Genomic DNA, 20,945 nt, shown 5'->3' with positions numbered 1-20,945 from the left:
GGGAAAAGTTTTCGACAATAACGATGATCAGCCACCGCTATTGCTGCTGACCGAAAAAAAAAAAAACCCGAGCTCAATCACGGCCATAGTGGTCACATTTTGATGATGGCAAAGTGCTAAAATCCCGTAAACTGTTCGACTTTTGTGCACAATAAAAAACCCCAGGAAGTCAACATTATCTGGAGTCCACCGTTACGACGTGCCTAAGTTGATCTGTAACGTCAAATCACACAAGCTAACTAAAAATGCCAAATGGAAAAACAAATGCTCAGCCTACTTGGTTTTCTCCTGTCCTTTCTTTTTCTCATCAAGGTCCCGAGCCTCCATCCCTCACTCTGCTAGGCATCGGTTTCGCGTGAATAAAACAACGCAGAAACTTCCCACCATTGCGAAAACACTGAAGCCTTCGTAATCTGCTGATACGGTGCAGACACTCTCTCGAGCATAATATTGCCTATATAAGGGCACTCTTACGCTATCTCGTGGCCTACAAGTGCTGCTGTCGATACCACACTGCATTTGCGCGTCTTGTAGATTGGGAGGAAAGGGACGAGTCCTTTAACAGCCCGCGCAGCCAATTGGCGTAAGTTTGCAGGGGCTTTCGATTTTTATTGCTATCGTGCCTTGTGCGACCTCACACACTTTGAACACTGGAAAGCAAAATTGGGAGTCAAAAAAGTGAAAACTTCCGTCTAGAGAAGCACTACAACTGCATATTTCTCTAAGGGAGCTAATGATGGAAGGAGAGATTTTCGAAGCACTGTCATGCAGCAGTGTTTTCAAGCAATGGCCTTGTTTGGGTACTTCGGTTCATATCACTAAATAAGCAGTGTCCTGCCACCGCTCCATGAAGCCTTTTTTTTTTATCTAAGGCTACTTCGTACTGGTGGTGCCACGCCTGATGGAAGTGCGAAGTGAGGCTTCCTGCTCTGTTTTTTTTATATATTAACCTTCTTTTGTCACTCTCTCTCTCTTTCTCTTTTCCCCTTTCTGTTTTCCTTCTCTGTTTATCTCGCTCTCTCGCTCTTTTGTATTCGTCTCTCTCTCTTTCTCTCTCTCTTTCTATATATATATATATATATATATATATATATATATATATATATATATATATATATATATATATATATATACCTTCTAGGTCTGTTGCTTTCCGTCTTTATTCCCTTTCTTTCTCATGGTAACTTTTTGCTCGCTCTGCACACACCAGCGGTCGGCTTTAACAGCTCCGCTGCTGAAGGGGCCCTGTTCTTTTTTTTTTTTAAGGCAATGATCTAACGCACTGGTTCTCAGTCTTGAATACTAGAACGTGTTATTGGGCTAGTTGGTTCACGCTGAAGAAAAGTTGAAGACGCAATCCACCTAGACAAAAAAAGAGACTAGTGATGTACATTTCTTCGATAATGGGCCCAGCTTTTCCGTCTTTGTTTTATATAGCCTGCTTTAGTGATTGCAACGATTGCTTTTACGACATGCTACACGCGATACTTGACGTATTGCTTGAACACGAAACAGGTGACAGCTCTATAATGTTCCCTTTTCTTTCATCCACGGGGGTTGCATCCTTGACCTTTCTTCAGTCATGCTTGTTTCGGGGACCTCTTGTTGACGGGTGGAAGTGATTAGGGGATTCCTTGCAGTGAGAGAGAAAAAGGGAATGGTCGTGTCGTAAGTTCACTGAACATGCCGCGCGAAATTGGTGCCCTTTGTTTCTCCCCGACGACGAATGGCTCCGCTAAAGCGTCAGGCCAATTTGCTTTCAACAGCTTGTCTATAAGTTGTTCGTTCTGCAGCCATGAAGAACACGTGCACGCTGTCTCACTGGAAGGGCCACTCGATACGTCGCTAGAGTACATGGCAAACAGTACTGAGATAAGCACGCTTGTCACGTATGATTCGATTCTCTTTCTTTCGAGAGCTTCGGGGCACGATGCACCTTACTTTCACCGCTAGTACAGTCTGTATCGACCGTGCAGTCGCGGAGCAAAGTGAAGACACCTGCCGAACAACAAACTGGTGTTTTCTTTAGTGTACTAACTTATCGTCACGTGCTCGGAAAGAAGCCAAACATCCGTAATGGGCATTGTAGAAAAATGTCGCGAGCCTTCAGGGGTGACCGACTACGCGGGTGTCAACTTCCAAAAAGGTGAGAAAAATGGCCGCTCTAGACTACTGAGGATACTGCGGTGATTGTGTGCCTAACAAACGCCGCAACGTGAACCGAAAAGCTCTGCGTTCTGTCTAGTCCCCCACCTACGAAGGCTACTTACCCCTGAGTTCCTCGTTCACAGTTCTCAGTCAATCGTAATGCTAGCCGCATTTCTAGTGGTCCATAAAAGTCAGTAGAGCTCGATTGGTTTAGTCGCATCGAGAAACAACCTCTCGGAAGGAGGTATATATTGTCTAGGGTCATTCACTTGAGTCCAATGAATTTATGTTCCTCAATCAGCGAAACTCGCTGCTTAGTGAATTAGGAACAGTGCGCTATGAGATGCTCAAGTATTTCGCAAGAGCAACAGGCTGCCCGCAACGGACTGTCATTACGCCCTTGGTAATGTAATCGTTCACGCACTAGCACAGAGCCCACTCTCAGTTTATGTAACAGCGTTCTGAAACGACGAGGCAATCCACGGCCACAAACACTGGGAGTGACCATGCCTAAGTTTGCAGAACCGATAAGGGGCGGAAAGTAATTGAGTAATAGCAAGTAAATTGCACTCGACTGGGAAAATTAGTACGATTTAAAAAATAACTCGCGAGAGTATGAGGCCGCTGCTCTGCTTAGCGTTAGCTGTGTGTTCTGTGAATATTCATTTCGTTCGGATTTCTTCGCAACTGAATGCCGAACCCACGTCACTGCACAGTGCCCATCAAGCCGGCAGATGACTTCAAACAACCGGAAGCCGTCGATGCGCCCTCAGTCACAAAGATCCCAGCAGTTCCAGCAAGACGTCCACTGTACTTGGCCGTGCTTGCTGCCTACTTGGGCACCATGGCACTCGGTTTCTCCGTCACCTATTCGTCGCCGGCGCTTCCCGACTTGCGGTCCAAGATGAACTTCACCGTCGATGACAGCGCCTGGTTCGGATCGCTCGTCAAATTTGGTTCCATTTTCGGTGGGCTACTTGGAGGTAATGACCGCAGGGTGACGGTAGTCACGGCTAGATATTATATTTTTTTTCATCTGGTGCAATACTTTTCTCACGCAAAAAAGCTCCTAATCTTTTCTCGTGTTGCGCACTCACTTCTGCAGCCCAAAATTCTGATAAAAGTGGAAGAGGTGGTCATTTAGCCTACAAAGATGCTTACAAATGGAGTGTTCCTCTCAAGGCATCTAATGTTCGCGAAGGTTGAGTAATCGCTTTGTGAGAATCTGCCTTTTTAACAGAATGTAAGTAATGGCATGGTGGGCCGCCCTGTACTTTTCAATTTACATGAGCGGTAAGCAACACTGGAAGGCCGAAGTTAACCCCAGTCATTATTACGGCACGTCTATTGTAGTTTCAGCACGTGAAACCCCACTATTACACTTTATTCTGTCAAGAAAAACTGTGTAGACACACTTACCAGTTGTCTACTTGTCTTCCCTTTGTATCCCTCATAACAACGTTGGCGATTATGCTGTATCTCACGCAAATTCATGAATGTGGCAGTGTTCGTTTTCTCTTATTCAATGAAAAAAATGTCATGCATACTTCATAATATATTAATTTGTAAAGCGGACTTCGTAAAACACGCGAAAGAGCACGGCCAACTGAACCGACAAGTTATTACCTTAAATATTGGCTCAGAAGCGTTGACTGTTGGGCCAGGTGGAGCACCATGCATATAGTGTCATCGAGTAGGAAGCGGGGCAGTAAGATATTATGTGAACAGAATGCACGCTTATCCATATCTTTATTTTTTTTTTTGCGAGTCCGGTATGTTGTTCTCGATGACGCAATCCCTTTTCTTTCTTTTATTGCCATTTCTGTTGTTCATTTATTCCAACGAATCTTACTCGAAATAATTACATTACAGAGACTCACTTTTGAAAAACCATGAAATTCGCAGCTTCAGCGTCAGCCGAGTGGTCTTCATGAGTAATGAAGCAGTCTGAGACGCCTCATCGTTTTATCAGCCCATGCCATTCGTAAGGAAATAAGTCTACTATAGAGACAAGGCACAGTTGTAACCTGGCAGTGCTGTTGGCAGTGAGTGATCCGCAGCCCCCATTTATAGCTTAAGCTATAGCAACGTCCTCCTCCCAAATACTCGCAAGCACCACTGCATGCCTTCTCGGGCAATGAAGCCACTACACGTGGCCACGTGTTACACGTGGCCGCTGTAAAAATTGCTATGAACCATCGAAAGGGGGTTAGTGTCGCTGCAGCAAGCGCCAACTTGTCTTCTTCAGGGCGGCTGCCCTGGCGAAGGCAAGTCAACTTCTCAAATATTTTTCCCCGACAACACCTCCGTTAAACGATTGCTCGTCAATTTAAGCCTTATTGTTGGGCTTTGTACTTACGAGGAATAAAACTGCTAATTATTATAGCAATTTGCGCGGTTCAACATGCCGAAACCAGATAGATTCTGAGACACGCCATTGTGGAGCGCTCCATAAATTTAGGTCATTCTGTGTTTTCTAATGTGCGCTGACGTCCCACAGTACGTGAATTCCCAGCTTTTCACCATCAGCAGCAGCAGCGGAACCAGCACTGCAGCAGCCTCACTTCACCCACTGCAATGCAAAAGCCTTGCCTATTTTCCGCCACTACACCCTGTTCTGTGCTTGCTGATGCAACGTTATACCACCTCAAGCTTTTCGTCATCATCTAAATCTGACCGACGCCGCCAGGTTAAACCCCCGAAACGGAGTTGTGTGATGGAGTGACTCGGCAAAATACACTAAGTGTTTGACTAATTCTGTTACACCCTTCGCGACGTCCACGGCAACGCAGATTTTTATCACATGTGGGGAGATAGCATCTGTACATAAAAAATCAAGTGCTTAGAAAGTGAATTACTTTGCAGATAATGGAAAATAACACCGTGTAGATTGCCTTGCAGTGTGCTTGTACACTTAAATGTAGAAACATGCGGATATAGCGTACTTATTTGCTTTATAGTTGTTATTCGCTTTTGTGTTCTGTCCTGTGCAATGGTGCATTTATAAATGGTAGTGGCTGAGCTGGTCACCATTATCAGTGGCCAGTTGTGTAACGTCACAAAGTTTTTGTTTTTAAGTGGATCGTGCAATTTCGTTAAGCTGGGTCCCGACTTTCCGAGTTCCTAAATTACAGAGAAGTATTCCTCGCTTAAGTGAAAATTCGTGTAGGACGAAGTGGTATTGCTTGTTGTATTGCCTTAAATCGTGTGCGTTACTTGAGATAATTTATTCTGGCAAACTAGTTCATCTGTGGCCTGCCAAACATTAAATATGTGCTGTACGCTACTTACACAATAATTTCGCAGCACATCAGCGACATTGCATTATGTTACTGCTGTGAAAAAAAAAACGTTAGAAAGTTGTTATTGGTTTCTTTCGAAAAAAGCCTAGCATCATCGCGTTAAAAAGTTTTAAAAAGATATCCCAATAACTCAGTGTCACAGCATTCGAAAAGTAAAACAAGAGCATGAGAGATTGTGCGTGCGCACAGTTCTTGTTTTTGTCAAGTTTTGGTGGTTTACAAAATGCTTAGCTGATTATTTAAAGCTTATGGTGGGTCACACAAGCAGATACATCTCGATAATGTTATCAAGGGAATCATACAGCACCACAACAATGGCGTGGGTTACCACATCTTCAGGTCTAGCGGTCCTGGAACTCATTATTACCGTTTAATATGAGAAACATCCTATTCCACAACAGTGAATCCCGATAACTACGTCCCGCACGCACCACTATGCGATGTTGCTGTAGTAGTAGTAGTAGTAGTAGTAGTAGTAGTAGTAGTAGTAGTAGTAGTAGTAGTAGTAGTAGTAGTAGTAGTAGTAGTAGGAGTAGGAGTAGTAGTAGTAGTAGTAGTAGTGTAAACGACACTACCTCGCCCCAGAACCGGTTGCTCTTCAGAAACCAGCCCGACACAATAATATATCGTATTGACAATCCAAGTGATTCGGAGGGCAACACATGATGCGCCCTGACACGAAGCAAACCTTTCCGTTCAACCAGACTCTGGTACGCATCGACCAAAGCGAACACAATGTAATCGTTGACAGTCTGCCAGGCTGCTCCAGATGAACATTCTGCTTCTATCGTAAGGTCGCGTACTTGGCACGTAGAAATCGTCAGTCAAGGACAGGCAATGCCTGCACTCCTCTTTGAAGTACTTAGGTGCGGCAGGAGTACCAGGCCAAAGCTACTGCGGCATTCTGCACGAACACAAAAGAATGCACCTATAGGGAGGAGAGGTGCTAGCGCGCACCACTTCAAGTGACCACCTTACTTTTCTAGTACATCAAGCAGTTACAGCAAACAGTGACACTGAGTTCGACAAAGTTGAGCAGTGCAAGGATTAGGTAGGTCTATTTACAGTGACAACAGCAAACACGCAGTAGACGCCCTTTCCGAGAAATCCTATTGGCTATGTACACACTGTCGTCTTCGCCAATTACATAATTACTATCTGCGGTTCCTAAAACGCACGCACGAAGGCCAGAACTATCAGGTTCAGCGTGCTGCGAGGTATACCCGGAACAAATGCTCAGTAGTTAGTGTTGACTGCAGAAAAACTGTGCTGTTACGTTCCCAGCCGCTGCGTTTCTCTGGCTCTTACGTAGTCTTCAGCTGGCCCCGGCATAGATTTTATGGGATGCGATGCATTGAGAACACTGTTACGTCGCAACTGAGGGACCATTCCCGCATTGTACGTTGCTAACCGGCCTTCCGAGATGACACAAGCGGCTATGTTGTGTTTTCACGGGGCTTTGATTGGTCCACTTGATGGCTCAACAATCGAATTGGCCGCCACAAGGGGTGAGGGTGACATCTATGATGAACTTGTATGACGCGCCACCAGGAACATGACCTCCGAGGTGTGCAATTTTTATTTAAACATGGCGTGCACGATGTGTTGGAGTGCTAAAGGTTGGTTTCGGTGCATTGAACAAAAGTAGGGACTCCGATATTACTTTTCGTTGCCCACCGTGATCTTGTTTAAGTATAGACTGGGAGCAAAGGTCGACTCATCGCAATCGCTGGCAGCATCACGAATAGTGATTACGCTTCCGTTGACCACGCCATTGTCGCTTCCGCTATGTTGTTCGTTGACGATATCGTGGCCGTATACGCGGATGTGTGCGACAGTGATGGCGGAAGTAGAAGGGTAAAGCAGTTGCCAGAGCCAACGGCTTCATCGACCGTAACAGCACTCGACTCGTTGTGGAGATGTGTGCACAATAACAATACTGAATGTCACTAGCACTGCAGGTGCGTCACGTTCACCTTGTACATTGAGCGTGAAAAAATGCACCAGGTGACGCTGCGCAATTTCTTCGAATGAAACATTTGAAATAAAATTGCTACTTCTGTATAAACTATTCAACTTTCTAATTTATCTAAGTAAGAAGAGGTGAGAGCCGTTTCTCGGCTCTTACCTGTGAAGGAAAAAAAATGAAGACGATAGGAGACAACTACGGCGTCTCGGCTTTTGTAGTTCTGCCACAGTGTGTTTCAAAGAGACATCTCGTCTACTTGTGAGCAAGCCATGTACTTTGCAATTCAGTTTTGGAGGCCACCTGTGTCGACCACTGATACTGACAGTTCCCAGTGGTGCATGACCAATAAGCAGCAATTACAGTGTGCATGTAAACTACCCAGACCTACGTCAATTTAACCGCTCGCACAAATGGTTCACCACCGCGTTCTTTTAAAGCATGTCGAAGATAAAAATTTTGAATTTGCTTTGTTCGGACCTCAAAAAGTTGGTGAATGTGCTCAGTGTGAGCAAAGATTACTCTTAGAAAAACAGGTAGCATCCGAAACCAAGATAGATGCTATGAGAAAAAAATATCTGATTGAAATATTAAAACTGAAAAGTTGACGGACTATTTTAAAGTTATTGAAGAAATGAGTGAGCGAATTTGCAGGCTAGAAACTATAGTTAGGCAACAAGAACAGAAGTTAATTGATTACGAAAACTGGAGTATATAGACGTAATAATCTACTCGTTTTCGGCCTACCAAAAGACTCCGGTGAAACCAAGTCAGGCCTAACGGAAACTATTGTTCATAAACTTTTTGACGCAAAATTGGGTATTAAAGTAAAATCAGTTGACCGAATTCACCGGCTTGGCAAGCAAAAACCAAATAGCTCAAGAACGGTCATCATTAATTTTTACGATGACCGCGAAAAAGAAAGTGTGCTAAAAAACTGCAAAAAAATTGAAGGGGACTACTATTAGTGACAGCAATGATTAAGCATAGGAAACTGTCTACGCTAGGAAAAAGTTATGGCAAAGCTGCGAAACCAAAAGGGCAAAGGGAGCAAAAGTGAAGTTGATTTATGACAAGCTTAAAGTGAAGGGCGAGGTTTATCAGTGGGATCCGACACGAAATATTCGTAGTCAATGCAAGCAAGAAAACGATAACAAGGAACGTAACCACGGCTCTGAACATTCTGCTCATAGCAGTTCGAATGTGCCAAAACTGACCGATGGTAGTGGCATAAAATCATCTGAGAAGGCGCGTTCATAGCTAAAAATTCTTTCACTGAATGCGCGAAGCATTGTAAATAAAGTAACAGATTTAGAAATCTTGTTGATTACACACAGCCCCCATGTTGTTGTCTTAATGGAGACATGGTTGAATAAGGATATAACAGATAACTGCATCCTACCACCAGGATACAAGAATTTCCGGTGGGACAGGGACACCCGAGGTGGTGGTGTGGCAGTGACAATTAAAAACAACGTAGCGGCAACAACAGTACATTGCCAGTTGCCAGAAACGGTGTGGTGCAAGGTCAATTACGCTAATTATACGGATCTCATTGGAGCCGTCTACAGACCACCCGGAAGTCCACCCGAGTTCTTAGGAGAATTAAATATGTTTTTGTGCGATCATGTAAATGAAAACACAAGGCTGATAATGGCTAGTGACTTTAATTTAGCGCATATAAATTGGGTAAGCTAACTGGTCATGCGGAAACCCGTAGTGCTGATAGGTTATTAGAGCTGATGTTTTCTCATAATCTCACACAAATCGTAAAAGATTACACACGAGTTACCCCTACGTCACAGTCATTGTTAGACTTGGTTTTCATATCGAGTAGAGTGACTGATTATGCCGTATCCGTTGAAGACGGCATATCAGACCACAGAATGGTTGCGGTTGACGTGTTTTTTTTTTTTTTGATACCGGCTTTTGAGCAAAGCGTCTTGTGTATGCATATATTAAAGATTACGATCGTGCTGATGATACAGCAATCCTGGACTTTTTAGAAATGTCGCTTGGCGAATTTCAGGAGGCATCAAAACTTGAGTCCGTTGAACAGATCTGGAAACGTTTTAAGGAAATTGTAGATTACTGTTCAGACAGCTTTATACCCACTCGCGTTAAAAAGACAAAACGAAGAAATCCATGGATAAGTAGGAAAATAATTCACATGAAGCGTAAACTAAAAAGACTGCGCAAAACTCATAGGGCCTCGACCGAAATATCATGTGCTAAAAAAAACTTGAAAGCAGAGATAGCGCAATCCAAGAAACATTTTTTTTCAATAGCACACTCACTAACTTTCTAATGAACTCACCACGTAAGTTTTGGCTGTTTTTTAAGGAAGCGAATGAGGGAATTGATCTTATTGTAGATGGAAAAGAAGTAATCACAGAAAAGTCAGATATAGCTGAAAGACTCAATTAATTTTTTCAATCGGTTTTCTGTAAGGATCAGGATGACAACGAGGAAATTGAATCGGGTGCTACCTTGACACTTCAGGAAGATGATATAAATATTAACCGAGAAGGTATATTCAATCAACTACTTCTTTTAAATACCAAAACGTCATGTGGACCTGACGGTAAATCGAATCAATTTTTGCGATGATTCGCGGAGTGGCTGTCGTGCTACCTAGTGATTATTTTCGAGAAATCTTTAAAATGACACTCGTTACCTCAAGATTGGCGTAGAGCAATTGTTGTCCCAATTTTTAAAGGTGGTGATAGAACAACATTGAACAATTATAGGCCTGTCTCACTCACGTCAGTATGTTGTAAAATGTTTGAACATATAGTGGCAAAAAATATTCGGCAATTTTTAGAACAAAAGGAATTATTATGCCCCTTTCAGCATGGATTTTGCGGTGGCCTTTCAACAGTCACACAACTGGTTGAAACTATACATGACTTTTGTATAGCTGTAGATGCCTGTATGCAAATCGATGTTATATGTATCGATTTTTCAAAAGCGTTCGACAGAGTTTCACATTATAAGCTGCTATTCAAGCTTCGCAATGTCGGTATTAGTGAGAATGTTCTCAGTTGGATCAGGGCTTATCTAAGCAATTGACAACACGCAGTTAGAGTGGGAGATGCTATGTCGGGAAATCGGGAGGTGTATTCGGGGGTGCCTCAAGGATTTGTATTGGGGCCCCTACTCTTCCTTTTATGCATAGATGATATTTCATCAGTTGTCCAACCACCAGTAAACATTGAGCTATTTGCAGATGACTGCCTAATCTATTGTCCGGTATCGTGCAGAGAAGATCAAGTGAATATCAATCAGGGCTTACAAACCCTAAACTTATGGTGTTCTAAATGGGGTATGGAAATTAACATTAAAAAATCCCCTTACACACACATTACAAAAAAGAAGGAAGTGCTTTCATTTGCATATAGCATTGATGATAATATGCTGGTGAAAGTCTGTAATTTTAAATACTTGGGTGTAACTATAACTGATAAATTGAGCTGGCGTCCTCATGTCGATAACATCTGTCAATCAGCATGTCAAAAATTGTGCTTCCTACGAAGGAAGTTAGGCCGAGCCACAAAAGATGTCAAGCTGCTTGCCTACAAAACTATGTCCGTGCGAGATTAGAATACGCTAGCGCTGTGTGGAGCCCACACCAAAAGGTCTTAAAAAATAAATTAGAACGCATTCTGAGAATGTCAGCTCGCTTTATCTGCTCCTAATATCGAAGAAGGAATTCTGTTACTGAAATGTGAAAAGTATGTAAATTAAAATCGCTAGAATTAAGAAGGCGAACACAGAGGTTTAAACGTCTTTTTCAGATCTTGCATGCCGGGGTGAAAATAAACAGGGATGATTATTTGAAGCATTCTTACAAAGGGTTTCCAAGAACAACATGCACTACATTCATACAACCAATACATGCTCGAATAGATATCTTCCAATTTTCCTTCTTTCCCGATGCTATTATTATGTGGAATGAATTACCGAACGATATGGTGCAAAAAGGAGCTTTGAGTGATATTGAGGTTGCTCTTGGTAGGCATTTTGTTGAGAATGTATAGTTATTGTGTTCATGTATGTGTTTCCTTAGAAATGTTTCATTGGCCATAGAGATCATGTTGTAAATATATTGAGTGAAAAAGCATGTAACTGTGTTTCTCATATAGTTATGCTATATGTTACAGAGTTCATTTTACGATTTTTCAAATATTTAATTTTGTGCAACTCACTTCTTCACCCTCCCTGTAACGACCCTCAAGTGAGGGTTAACAGTATGACAAATAAATAAATAAAATAAAAAAGATCACACTGAACCACCGAAAACTATAGCTGAGCTTGAAATAATGAGCGCATAGTTTACCGTCAAATTACGGGCCATAAAGCGTGATTTTATTTGTCTATTGCATTCGTTTTCATCTACCAGGGCCACTCGTGAACCTCGTCGGTCGTCGAACAACTCTCTTCGTCTCCTGTGGCTGGTTCCTGGCTGGCTGGTTGTGCATCATCTTCGCCAAGTCCATACCTGTGCTGTTCATCGGGCGTTCGGTGACAGGCGTTGCTGTCGGTATCGTGGCACCCGCGGTGCCTGTATTCATATCCGAGATCTGCCCGTCACACATCCGTGGCCTACTCAATACTGGAAGCAATGTTTTTCTCTTCTGTGGCATGCTGGCCACGTACGTCCTCGGCAAGTGGCTCACTTACCAGATTCTCGCCGTCGTTCTCATGGCACCGACAATACTGATGGTCATCCTTCTGTTCTACACCAAGGAGTCTCCACGCTGGCTACTGCAGAAGGGTCGACGCGAGGCAGCGCTGGAGTCATTACTATTCTACCAGGGACCGGAGGGCAAGAAGGAGCTTGCGGCTATTGAAGAAAGCTTTTGCGGAACCGAAAGCTTTCACTTACGGGATCTGGCTCTCCCGTACATCTACGGGCCATTCTTATGCTTGCTGTTAGTCATGTTCGTGCAGCAGTCATCGATGGTGACTGTCATAGTCGTTTACACCCATGACATCTTCCGTGAAGCGGGCACGTCGATGGCGCCAGAAGACTGCAGCATAGTCATCGGAGTCGTGCAAGTGGCCGTGGTAGCGATGGCCACATTCCTCACGGATCGCGTCGGTCGTAAAATTCTTCTTATAGTCTCTACTTTCGGGACGAGCATGAGCTTGTTCCTGTTCGGGTACTCGTTCTACCTGAAGCAGCACAGCCCAGACGCATTCGCCACCTCATATACTTGGCTTCCGATCGTGTCCATGGGCCTCTTGTTCGTTGCATTCAACATCGGTATGTCCCACCTTCCCTGGGTGCTTCTCGGCGAGATGCTGCCGCTGCGTGTTCGAGGATTTGCCACGGGATTCTGCACGTCGTTCGGCTTCGGCTACTCATTCCTCCTCATCAAGGAGTTTTTCAGAATGCAGCTTCTGATGGGAGCTGCAGCTACCTATTGGCTGTTCGGTGCTTTGCTACTAGTGGGTTGCATCTTGTTCTGGAGTTTTATTCCAGAAACAAAACAAAAGACGTTAGAAGAAATTGAGAGGCTCTTCGGAAAACGAGTGGGAGACTTCACTAGTGATGCGGCGACAAGCTAAAGTAATAGTGTGAACTAGTCCTGACTCTTTTTTTTCACCTTTTAGTGGCATCTTAGCGCACATTTACACCCGTGATGGCTCCAAACCCGGACGTTGGACGCCCTCAATGTATCTACAGAGCTATTTGTAACAATACGCACAGTATTATTTAACGACTTTATAATATGAAGTTTGGAAAGGCAAGGGCCGGCAGTACCTCAAGTGTGAGAAGTTGTTTCATAGAAATACGCAAATCATAAGAAACAATTAAAAAGTATCTTGGGTACCATATCAGCTGTGGTATGCGAACGAAAAGGCAGTAAATTGGTATAGATCAATCATACGCCTACTAGTTGTAACATATCATAAAGTTCCGGGGATATTGTAATGTTACGTATACAATTACGTTCGCCATACCAAATCGTTAAAGAGAGGTCGACAGTTTATTTCTTATGCATTTCACGAAAACATTTTGTCTTTGTTCTCTTCTCCTGAACTGCACTTAGATCTCACTCCATATATGCTTTTTTCGTGTGTATTATCTCATCAAATAACCTCAATGACTTCTTTTCTTCAAATTGTATGTCTGGCTGTGACATCCTCATCGATAAACCATGCCAATGAGTGATAAATATATTTGATGTACGTGTCAGGACACGACTGCGTGGTAATTCTGCATTCTGCAAAACTACTCAGGAACCACATTGCTGCCTGTAGTTAGAACGAGACTGTATTTGAACTCCTAGCTGAAAATAATCTTTTCGGTGCCAGACCCAAATATCCTGTGTTTACTTAATTAGCGTCCTTCGTTATTTCACGTTGTATTTACACACTTCCGTGTGCCAATAAAATCCCCCTCCCCCTAGGTAGTCGCCCCGTCGCGGTGGTCTAGTGGCTAAGGTACTCGGCTGCTGACCCGCAGGGCGCGGGTTCGAATCCCGGCTGCGGCGGCTGCATTTCCGACGGAGGCGGAAATGTTGTAGGCCCGTGTGCTCAGATTTGGGTGCATGTTAAAGAACCCCGGGTGGTCTAAATTTCCGGAGCCCTCCACTACGGCGTCTCTCATAATCATATAGTGGTTTTGGGACGTTAAACCCCACATATCAATCAATAATCCCCCTAGGTAGTCAGCAGCCTGTCCTGCTTCCGTTGCCCACCCCCTTTATATTTTTATGCTGTACTCGTGGCAGATGTTGTACCCGAGACAAGTGGGTAACTGTGGTACGTCGCCGGAGCTGATTCCGAAGGTCATGGTGTAACTTGGGCATATGCAGCTGTTCAGAGCGGACTCATTCACGTTATAGAAAATACCTAAGCAATTGCAATTACAACCATTTTCTTTAAAATACAGTTGGTAGCAATGGTCGATTACGGCCATAGCAAACTAACTGGGTCATTACAGAAATGTAATCAATTACTATAGTGTCAACCCTCTACAAATTTTCCTTCTGTAACACAATAACCAAATTTACTCAAACTCAACTTCTCTATGTTGCGCGGTAAAAAGAAGACTGAAGGCTTGCGTAAAGAATCGTAGTCTGACGGTCACTTCATTGATGTAGTGTTAGGTGTTCATAACTTTCAACAGCGGTGGTTTTTCAAAGTTGTCGTCGCTGATTATTCCACGTTTTCTCGTTAAGAGGTACGCTGCTACGGTGAACATTGTCTCAGTACATGCGCAGGATTGGGAAGGCTGGTATCACAACGTAGGAGCAAATTTCAAACTATCTCGTAGCTGAGCAGTGCTTCATTCCTGCAGTCCATGTCCTGTATGAAGGGTCGTGATTCGCTGATGCTGGCACTTGAGTAAGGCGTGGCAGATACGGCAAAAGAAAGGCTGACAAAGTAGGCTCCGTGCGCACAACAAGTCTTAAAGAAAGGAGTGTCCCTGTAGAGCCATCTTATACCTTTAGGGACAAGAACTGCCATGAAAAATTGGTCACAACGGGATTCCGGGAAAAAAAGTGACTGATTATTGGTAATCAGTTACAAAGCAACGTAATTGAATTGCGCAAGAGGGTTTAAACTTGGGCTCATCGGTGGTTCATCTTGATGGAGGCAGATGCGCACAATAGGCATGGACACAACAAGGAACACAGATAGACAGACGAAGGACTTCGTTGGTCTATCTGTGTTCATTGTTGCGCCCCTGTCTTTTGAGTGCATCAGTCCTCATAGAGACAAATTACGCAGAGCACTACAGTTTCGAAATAGTAATCACTTACACTACGAAATTACACGAAAGTGTGATTCATTACTCGTAAGGCCTTACATTCATATCTGGTTCAGACAAATGTGAAAGCTGATCCTCTTCATCACACTGGCTCCACAGTACGCAAGCAGCACTCAGTTAAGTGTAAAAAAGAAGTCTATATAGCTGAGAAGTTAACATAAATTATTGTGGCTTTATAAACGCTGACACGTACCCTAAACTGCTCCCCGTTGGGGAACCTAGCGGAAGGAGTTGCACACAGTGGGGATATTAAGGTTGTTATTTTTTTTTCGCTCTATCGCCCTATATTCTACTCGGCGTAGTGACTGGGTGGCCATCACAGCAGTAACGCGGTAAGATGATGGATTATTTTAGCGAACACGCACTGAGTATTTCACAGAACCGCACCGGGGAAGCACTATCATTTTTTCTGCGATGTCCTGTCTCGTCTGCAGTGCGTGTTCTTCGGAATAATGGATGCATCATGTCACTACCAGCCAGCCCAGCTATACTCATGAACAACATCACCCAATTACCCCTGTCTTCTGACAGCCCTCCCAATTTTCCATCCATACATCTTTCACCTTTGTACCTAGTTCAGGGTAGTAAACCAGAATTCTTTCTTCTGGTTGACCTATCGGCCTTTCACTTAACCTTCATCTGTCTCTCTGTTTTTTGCGGCCAGAAAGTGCTCTTTGGTGAGATACGCGTACATTTGGCGTCAAAACTTTAGAAACTGCTAAATCAGAGAAAACGTTTGATTTCTCATCTATTTGCGAGTGCATTCGGTCCTACTGTACAGAGCGTTTCGTTCGTGCGTTTTAGAACAGGCCAGAAATCCAGCTTCAGGCTTTTTCGCTGAAGCAGCGTGACTGTTCAGCTTTCTCGCAAGTCTCGTGGTCCCTAGACTTGTGGCTATGAATGCACATAACCTTATTAAACCACGTGTCTCCTGTTTTCATTGCGATTCTGTTGGAGGAGTATTCTCTCAGCAAGCTTCAAATTAGGCTCACCATTTGACCGTCCGTAACGCGGGTTTGAGGCTTAACACTCTTACTCTATGAACAGCTGAAAGTGCTAAGCGCCTGCTTTACTGTGGACTCTGTGTGTCTGCTGTGTACGCCTTCGGGGGCCGCAACCACACGAAAGGAAAAAAAAAAAGCTTAGCGCTGTCGAGATCTGAGAATAAACAGACTAAGCTACCAGTTGTAGACAAGTACGACAAGCCACTTTTCGGTTTTTGCCAAAGACCCACAGTACTTTACTTAACAACAAAAAAATGTCGTGTGGCAACCCGTTCCGTGGGACAATTTGTGGAATGATAATGCGACAGCTCAAACGCTGAAATGTGTAGGTCGACTTGTTGGTACGGCATCATTACCATCGGCTTTTTAGAAAGAGTTCATGATTGGTCACTAATATCTGGAGAACGTACAATAGTATGAATATATGTGTTATTCATTGACAAGGCGGCCTACTAATGAAATGAATGTTTGCCCGAGAATAAGGACGGGCTGGAGCACTTGCGTACGCCGTTCCCAAATCATCACAGATAATTTATTGCATCATCAGAAGGGCGAACTGTTCAACCTTTTGAATAATTCCAGTACTAACAGACACGGCAAAACCTTTGAGAAATTTGAGGTTAAAAACTACGCATGAGCGATGGAACTAAAATTGATATGCGTAACATTAGAACATAGGAAGACAGCAGAGTGGATTAGGGAACACCACAGACCCATCACTTTTAGCGAGGCAATGGATATCGAGAGTTTGGAAACATGCCTCTTCCCCTGAATTGTTCAATCTAAAAGCTACCACGAGTGCTGGCGTCCGTTCCTGAACATTAAGTATCAGACTTTCAATAAGCTGACAACACTTCACTTCCACTTCCGTCAGAAAAAAATCTAGTATACGCCCTTGGGTTTTAAAAAAGGGGGGGGGCGACGTTCACAGGATCAAAATAAAACAATCTCCCACGAGGTACGGTAAGTTGGAGATAGCTGAAACTGCAAATATGTCTTCACCCTCAAACGAGCGCGAAATAGGCTGAAAATTTTTACGTTGCTCCCGCCCAGCGGAAACTGAAGATTGCGCTCGCAAGGTGCGCAGTGAAATTGAGTTTGTACCATACAGGCCAGTCCCAGAAGGAACAGGTATTGTAATACAAAAAAAGGAGTTTTCAAGGCTCTGCGCCGTTCATGAACATATCACTTGACTCCCGATGATGAGAGCCCTCAGCGCACACAAGGGAAGACGCAAAAGATTAAAGATGTTTTTTGTTTTTTTTTTAATTTTCATGAAACTTCCATTGCTTTCACAAGAGTCGTTTTAGTAGGAGCAAACTAAGCGGTTAATAGCTATATGAAAACAGTGTCATGAAAGGGGGCTGTTTTGGTCGACGCGACCACAGCGCAGGCACACCTTGTTGTGTACACAGTTGAGCCGATCAGGTGGCCTTACTCAAACTATCTGGGAGCACTTAGAATAGCGTCTGATTCTTTTGTTGTAGAGAGACAACATTAAGGCAAAGGTTGCTTGAAGCCATGCGTCAGCTGCCGCGCAATAAAAAAGGAAGAAAAACGAATAGCCACATAGGTGCAAGCTTCTATAGGAAGTGTGCCACTTACATGAACTGTTATGTTTGAACAATCGGGTTCATGATGTTTATACGAGTTGATGGAATTTAAATGAAATGGTGACAAGTAGTCACTTAGCATGTGCGTCGCAGCATGTAGCCCCCTACCTATCGCAGCTTGCTCTCAAAATGAAAAAAAAGAATGTGTTTTAATCTTTTCGGCAAATACTGACTGGCCACGTATACAACTCGCTTCAAATACACATGTTGGCTATCCAGTGGGTCCCACGACTGTCCGACGGATGTACATTAATTTGCAAAATTAATTCACGTGTGTGTTTGCGCGCGCGCGCGCGCGCGTGTGTGTGTGTGTGTGTGTGTGTGTGTGTTTGTGTTTGTTTGGTTGTTTGTTTGTTTGTTTGTTTGTTTGTTTGTTTGTTTGTTTGTTTGTTTGTTTGTTTGTTTGTTTGTTTGTTTGTTTGTTTGTTTGTTTGTTTGTTTGTTTGTTTGTTTAGAGAGAGTCGCATATGTGGTGAGTCAGAACTGTCGAAACTGACGGGTGTCAAAACACTTTTTTTTTTCAGAGAGCATCGCATTCTAGCTATTTGTCTTACTTTCATAAATGCTTATGCATATGTGTGCTCACGTTGGGGGGGGGGGGGGGGGAGGAGCGAAGCACCCCTTCTTAGTCATTTCAGAGCGGACCGCAAGGCCATCCCCACGACATAATAAGGAAGGGGGGGGGGGGGGGCTGCGTATCGGAGGAGAGGGCAGTAAGTTAGCCTCATAGGTTGCCACATTAGGGAGGGGGCGCTGCTATAAATTTCTGACCCTCCCCCAACTAAAGGGAACCTTGCGCGCGTTTATGTGATTTTGTACTTACGGTGCACTGTTATTTACTGCAGTAACGATTCCTGCTCGATCAATCTGATCCCTAATTTCATTTTCTTCCCCTTTACAAGATACATTCCCATCCGATATCAACCGCTGACTTGGTTTAATGCTTCCATCTAATTAGAAACGCAGAGCCTCTGAAATATTGACGCATTTCGCGGATTGTGCTAGGAAGACTATTTTCGCTTTCCATTAGAATTTGCTGAAGTTCCCAGATTTTTCGTACGACAGGCACATGTCTTTCCTGTGCAGTAAACATTCACAACTGTTTATAGCTGAGCACTCAGCAAGCTGGGCCGGGTGTTTGAAAGCGAACCATCGCGGGTGATTTAACGCCATCTTTTGAGATAGGAGTGCGAAGATCCCTCCTCCGTTTTACGAGGCTGACGCCGTGGGGCGCGTATGTCTACAATGAAGTTCGTTCGACGCCGGCGGCTGGACGAACAAAACATGGCTGGAAAATTAGAAACGTAATTTCATTTGTAAAGGAATCTGGGTATAGAGCGCGAATTATAACCTGAGAGTGTATATGCACCTAATTTCAAGAGCTACATGTTATGACACACCATATGCATGCTAATTAAGCGCTCTCGTTACGACATCTCAATCCGCTAACTGAAACTGCTTTTTATTTACCAAGCCGACACGCTCCAAAAGAAAATAAACCTAATAATCATTTTGTTTATAGCCGTGCACAGTGCAATATCACTAATAAATGAAGCATCACATTCATTCGGGAAAACTATAGGAGTTATTAAACGAGCAAAACATTAATAACAAAACTGATATTTACGTAACAAATATGGCGGTCTTATAAAGAGGTGCGCTATTGTGGGGAGCTGATGCCCATGCTCTTTAACATTGGCGTAAAATAACAGAGCACAAAAGCTTTCCTTTCTTTTTTTGCATCGCAATGAAATGTAGCCCCCAACAGTGAAGGGGATAGTAGCAATAGTTGCAAACTATGGAATAAATGTTTGCTTATTTGTATCATAACTGTTAATATAAATTCTGCGCGAGGTTTTTTATGCTTAAATCAGTTATTGCAGCTTCCATAGGCGTGCGCAAGGGTTCCCATTGAGGGGGAGGGGTCGCTGCGAAGAACCTTGCACCAGATTTTGCACACCTCCCTTGTAGAGTAGACAACCCCCGGAACTCCCCCTCCTCCTCCCTTACCTTGTGCGCACACCTTTCACAATTGATACATTCAACGTTCCAAGAATATTATGTTGGGCGCTGTACAGCGAAATAAGTTTATTCAACATACTCGCAAAAGATAAACGGTGTATTGCTTTCTTCTTATAATTCCCACTTTTTCTTCTAACAGTCCAAAGCAGCGTGAATGGAAACTTTAAAATATACCACTAGTTCCATAAACATCAACTAAACCAAGAAGGAAACTTCGGTAATTCCATCAGGCTACACAGCGGCGGCCGGAGATTGCTATCAGAGTTCCAAAACAAACCTGCAAGCAATCTTGTCATCAACAACTTTCATGTCCAAAATGTCTCTCTAATTCATTTATCTAAGTAAAAAACCATTGAAATTCAGTGTTGTAAAGAAGGTAAATGTTCCACATGCTTTCCTTAGCCTGATTTCAGTTGCTTTCACTAGCTGTGTCTAAAAATGAAACGAGCCTCTCAAAAAACTGCAGTTATTCCGTGCTCTCTTTACACCTTTTTTATTTGTATTATTCTACCTGGCTTAGTATCGTTACCATGTGTTTAAGCTCTGCGTGTGAATTGCCGCAGGGTGGATTTTAAAAGGAGTCCCTATATACTGGAACTAAAGGTAGCCAACTTATACATGTCATTTATTTTATATCCAAATTTGCAGCGAGTTGGAAGAAAAGTGGTATTATGAATAGTGTTTTTGTTTTGGACTATAAATAATATGACAGTAATATGAATAGTATTACAGTAAATTGACGTCTAAACAAACATAAACATTAAAATAAATACCGATTCAGTGTCTGGCTTGGTCTTGAAGTGATTCGTTGCAAATAAGTGAAATAATTACAATTACTTCAATGCGCTTTCGCATAGTTTATGTAAAATCGACAGAGTTCTACTTAGAGAAAGTGCAATTATGGAACATTGCAGTCAACAAGTCAGAGCGAATACTGAATACCGCGGTCGTTTTTACTTGATGCCGAAGACCCTGAATTGGTTAGTAGAGTTACACAGCACCATTCCAGCTTGAAGTAGTGAAATCTAGTTGAATGTGAAGAGTCCGGGTTAATTTGGTCACTGTTCTTTTTTTTTCGTGCCTCATGAAACACACAAATCGACC

The 20,945-nt window shown here is 43.3% G+C and overlaps 2 protein-coding genes across 2 annotated transcripts in view; one reads left to right on the top strand and one right to left on the bottom strand.

Annotated features, from left to right (window-relative positions):
• LOC119172129 (uncharacterized) overlaps window positions 1-20,945 on the bottom strand; it is a 108,763-nt gene that overhangs the window by 34,839 nt on the left and 52,979 nt on the right. The gene's annotated exons all lie outside the window — the stretch shown is intronic.
• Window positions 1,924-13,624, top strand: LOC119172739 (facilitated trehalose transporter Tret1). The gene is made up of 3 exons (XM_037423885.2): window positions 1,924-2,146; window positions 2,865-3,131; window positions 11,819-13,624. Exons 1-3 carry the CDS (start codon window positions 2,077-2,079, stop codon window positions 12,988-12,990), a joined length of 1,509 nt encoding a protein of 502 aa, XP_037279782.2. The 5' UTR covers window positions 1,924-2,076; the 3' UTR covers window positions 12,991-13,624.

The sequence above is a fragment of the Rhipicephalus microplus genome, chromosome 4 (genome assembly GCF_043290135.1).
Source record: "Rhipicephalus microplus isolate Deutch F79 chromosome 4, USDA_Rmic, whole genome shotgun sequence".
Classification (NCBI taxonomy): Eukaryota; Metazoa; Arthropoda; class Arachnida; order Ixodida; family Ixodidae; genus Rhipicephalus; species Rhipicephalus microplus.
This window is presented reverse-complemented; position numbering and strand designations above follow the sequence as displayed.

What these genes read in the sequence shown, in the direction of transcription:
- LOC119172739 (XM_037423885.2), top strand. Translation starts at nt 2,077, where the DNA reads ATGGGCATTGTAGAAAAATGTCGCGAGCCTTCAGGGGTGACCGACTAC. An exon ending in GGGTGTCAACTTCCAAAAAG is followed by an intron (nt 2,147 to 2,864) that starts GTGAGAAAAATG and finishes GTCACTGCACAG; the next exon opens with TGCCCATCAAGCCGGCAGAT. An exon ending in TTTCGGTGGGCTACTTGGAG is followed by an intron (nt 3,132 to 11,818) that starts GTAATGACCGCA and finishes TTCATCTACCAG; the next exon opens with GGCCACTCGTGAACCTCGTC.